Source organism: Teleopsis dalmanni, unplaced genomic scaffold, assembly GCF_002237135.1.
Source record: "Teleopsis dalmanni isolate 2A unplaced genomic scaffold, ASM223713v2 unscaffolded_contig_0152, whole genome shotgun sequence".
Lineage (NCBI taxonomy): Eukaryota > Metazoa > Arthropoda > Insecta > Diptera > Diopsidae > Teleopsis > Teleopsis dalmanni.
The window spans coordinates 13,632-16,881 of NW_024031534.1; the positions used below are offsets into that span (position 1 = coordinate 13,632).

The window sequence follows — 3,250 nt, forward strand, 5'->3', positions numbered from 1 at the left end:
TTCGTTGATATTTACAATATCATTAGTGATCTTCGCGTTAAATTGCAATGCTATCTTTTTATTGTTGGTAAGCCATTTCCTAAGGTGAAACCCATATTTTTGTAGGTGATCTTGTAACTTCTTACATATTTTATTGCAGTTCTCAATTGAATCGTCTCCTGTCAGCAAATCGTCCATGTAGAAATCATTTTTAATTATTTCCTGTATCCGATAATTCAGCTTTGAATCAAGTGCCATTTCCTGCAATGGCCTTACCGCTAAAAATGGTGCTGATGTTGTACCATAAGTTACAGTTGTTAATTTATATTCTTTAATCGGATGTGATGGTTCTTCCCTCCAAAGAACATGTTGGTATCCTGGTCTTCTTTAGAAATTTTTATCTGCCTATACATTTTTTCCACATCTGCAGCTAGAACAAATTGCCATTTTCTCCATTTAGCAATTATTTCAAATATGTCTCTCTGTAAGCGGGGACCAACCATCATTATGTTGTTCAGACTTTTACCATTTGATGTTTTGGCTGATGCGTCGAAAACTACTCTAAGTTTAGTCGTGTTACTTGAGTTTCTAATAACAGCTTGATGAGGCAATTAATATTTTCCTTTATTGAACGAATTTGCTGGTTTCATATGGCCTAAATTGAGATACTCTTTCATAAATTTGGAGTATTCTTCTTTTAGAGATGGATTTTGAATAAATTTTCTTTCCATACTTAATAATCTTGCCGTTGCTAATTTCCTGGAGTTGCCTAGTTGTTTATCATCTTTGAAAGGAATTGCTACAGTAAATTTTCCATCTTCAGTTCGTTTAGTATTTGTTTTGAAGTGCTCTTCACATCGTTCATTTTCTTTGCTGATGTCTTCTGCTTCTTCTTCAATTTCCCAAAATCGTTCTAGATCTGCTATATCTACTGTAGCACTTGCTGTTGTTATATTTTTGGCTGCTGTACGTTCTATATTTCCTGAAACTACCCATCCCAAAGATGTCTCTTGCAAGATCAATCCATTGATTTTTCGAATCTTTGTTTGTGAAATTTCAGGTATCAAATCTGATCCAATTATGATATCGATTCTGCCTACAATGTTGAACCAAGGATCTGCTTATTCAATTTCATCGATGTTATTTCGAATGATTTACTTGGAAGAGATTTGTGTAGTTTTGACATTACAATGGCTTCTACTTCAACTTTCTTATTGCTTTGAAACCGCGGCGAGATTTCTAAATTTGCTTTATATAGATAACTCTACATGTTCGGATGAAAATCCTGTGATTTTCGTTGTTGCTTTGATCTTTGGTAATTTTAGAGTTTGTATTGCTTCTTCTGATACTAGTGTTGTTTGAGATCCGCTATCTACTAGAGCTCTCAATAATATCTTCTCTCCATTTGCTGCACTCACGTTTACCATAGCTGTAGCAAGAATGGTATCTTTTTTTGTGTTGGTAGTCATATTTGTTGAAATTCTTTCAATTTTTTTATTTTCCTCTGTTGATGCAATAGTGTATGATGATTTCCTTTACATTCGTCACATGACACTAGTTTGTAACATTTAGTTGCAGAGTCATGTTTCAAACATTTTTGGCATATGTTTAGTTTTGTCAAAATTTTCTTTTTTTTCTCTAGTGTTTGTTTTATGAACATATAGCATTCTACCATGAAATGTCCTGGTTTATTGCAGTACTTACAAAATTGATTCATTTGATTCTCCCGGGCTTTATACAGTGGTTGTCTTGCAACTTCTTCTAATGAAAATGACGATTGAAGTTCATTCAAAAACTTTCTAACATCATTTAATTGTTGAACTTCCCTGTTCCTTTTAATGGTGTGTTCGTATTGCTGCTTTACTTCTCCTTTAAATTTTCTTAACACAATATGCGCTAAGATAAAAACAGCGTCATCATTTATAGCTGCTTATTGTTTTATGATGAAACTGCATTCGTTAATTGTAGAGATAAATTTGTTGATGGAGTTAAGTTTTTTTCCATCTAGTGCCGGTAAATCCATCAGCTCATTAAGTGCGGTTGAGAATATGTTTCTTTTATTTTCATATTTCTCTTTTAGGAACTCCCATACCGCTTCGTAATTTTCGTCATTACCTAATAGTAAGTGATGTACCATTGACCTTGCCTCTCCATACAGCAATGATCTTAAATGCCTTAGTTTTATTGAGGTTGAGACTTCTTTTTTTCTGTGTACTAGCTCATCAAATTCTGCTGCAAAGGATATCCATTCTTTTTGGGCTCCTCCAAATTTCTTAATGCGCAATACTTCAGGAATTGAAATCTTCGATGTTTCCTCCATATTTCCTCCCATCCTTTGTATTCTTTCGTCCAAATTCAACTTAAGTGACATGTAATCATCTTGAATTCTTATATATCTTTCATCCTGGACGATCTCCAAATTATTTTCCTTCATATCAATGGTTAATTTTTGTTGAATAAGGAACTCATAAGGAACTCACCTTCCACTGATATTTCATTAAATCATTTCTTGAGTTGTCATCATACTTAAGACTTCCCTCAATGTTGACTATATTTTTACCTATTTCATCAAACAATATCTCGTATGTTTTTATTGAGTCTCTTGTATGTAGTGTTGCCTTTGTTTCTTCCTCATATTTGCTTTTTGACGATGAACCTGATACTGTGCCTGATGCTGGACCTGATGCTGCTCTTGATGATGGACCTGATGCTGCTTCTGATGATGGACCTGATGCTGCTTCTGATGCTGGACCTAATGCTGCTCCTGATGCTGGACCTGATGTTCCTTTTTTTATATATTCGTTGTACTTTTCTTCAGCGTCGGCATACAAGTTCCTGTTGAAATATTCATGATCTACAGCGCCTATCTTATTCAAAATCTCTTTGTGATTTGAAACAAGAGTTTTCCAATTATTTTTTACCTTCTCCAAATTATTTCATATTTGGATCTCGTATATGAGTGCCTGGTATTGTTTCATCTGAACAGATAGATGGCCTTCATTTTTTTTCTGATAACATTTTTGTTTTTTAATTTACAAAAACTTTCTTAGTTTTGTTGGTTTTGTTTTTAATTTCCTTTATTTTCTCGTTTATATTTCGACGAGAATTATTCCCCAAACGCTTTTTAACCCTTGTTAATTATTGCGTTTCCTCGGATCAAGTGGACTGAATTTTCTTCTAGGTTTGCTTAGTTCCGTGCCTCGTATGGACCACTTATGTGCAAGAAACTACAACTAAAAACACACGTCTGTTCGATTTTACAATAAATATA

At 33.9% G+C, this 3,250-nt stretch overlaps 1 protein-coding gene across 1 annotated transcript; it reads right to left on the reverse strand.

The window, feature by feature from the left end:
- Positions 1 to 590: 590 nt before the first annotated feature.
- LOC119663132 lies at positions 591 to 1,165 on the reverse strand. Its single transcript, XM_038072799.1, has 2 exons — positions 1,138 to 1,165; positions 591 to 1,075 (listed from the first exon to the last, which is right to left on the reverse strand). Exons 1-2 carry the CDS (start codon positions 1,163 to 1,165, stop codon positions 591 to 593), a joined length of 513 nt encoding a protein of 170 aa, XP_037928727.1.
- Between the last annotated feature and the right edge of the window lie 2,085 nt (positions 1,166 to 3,250).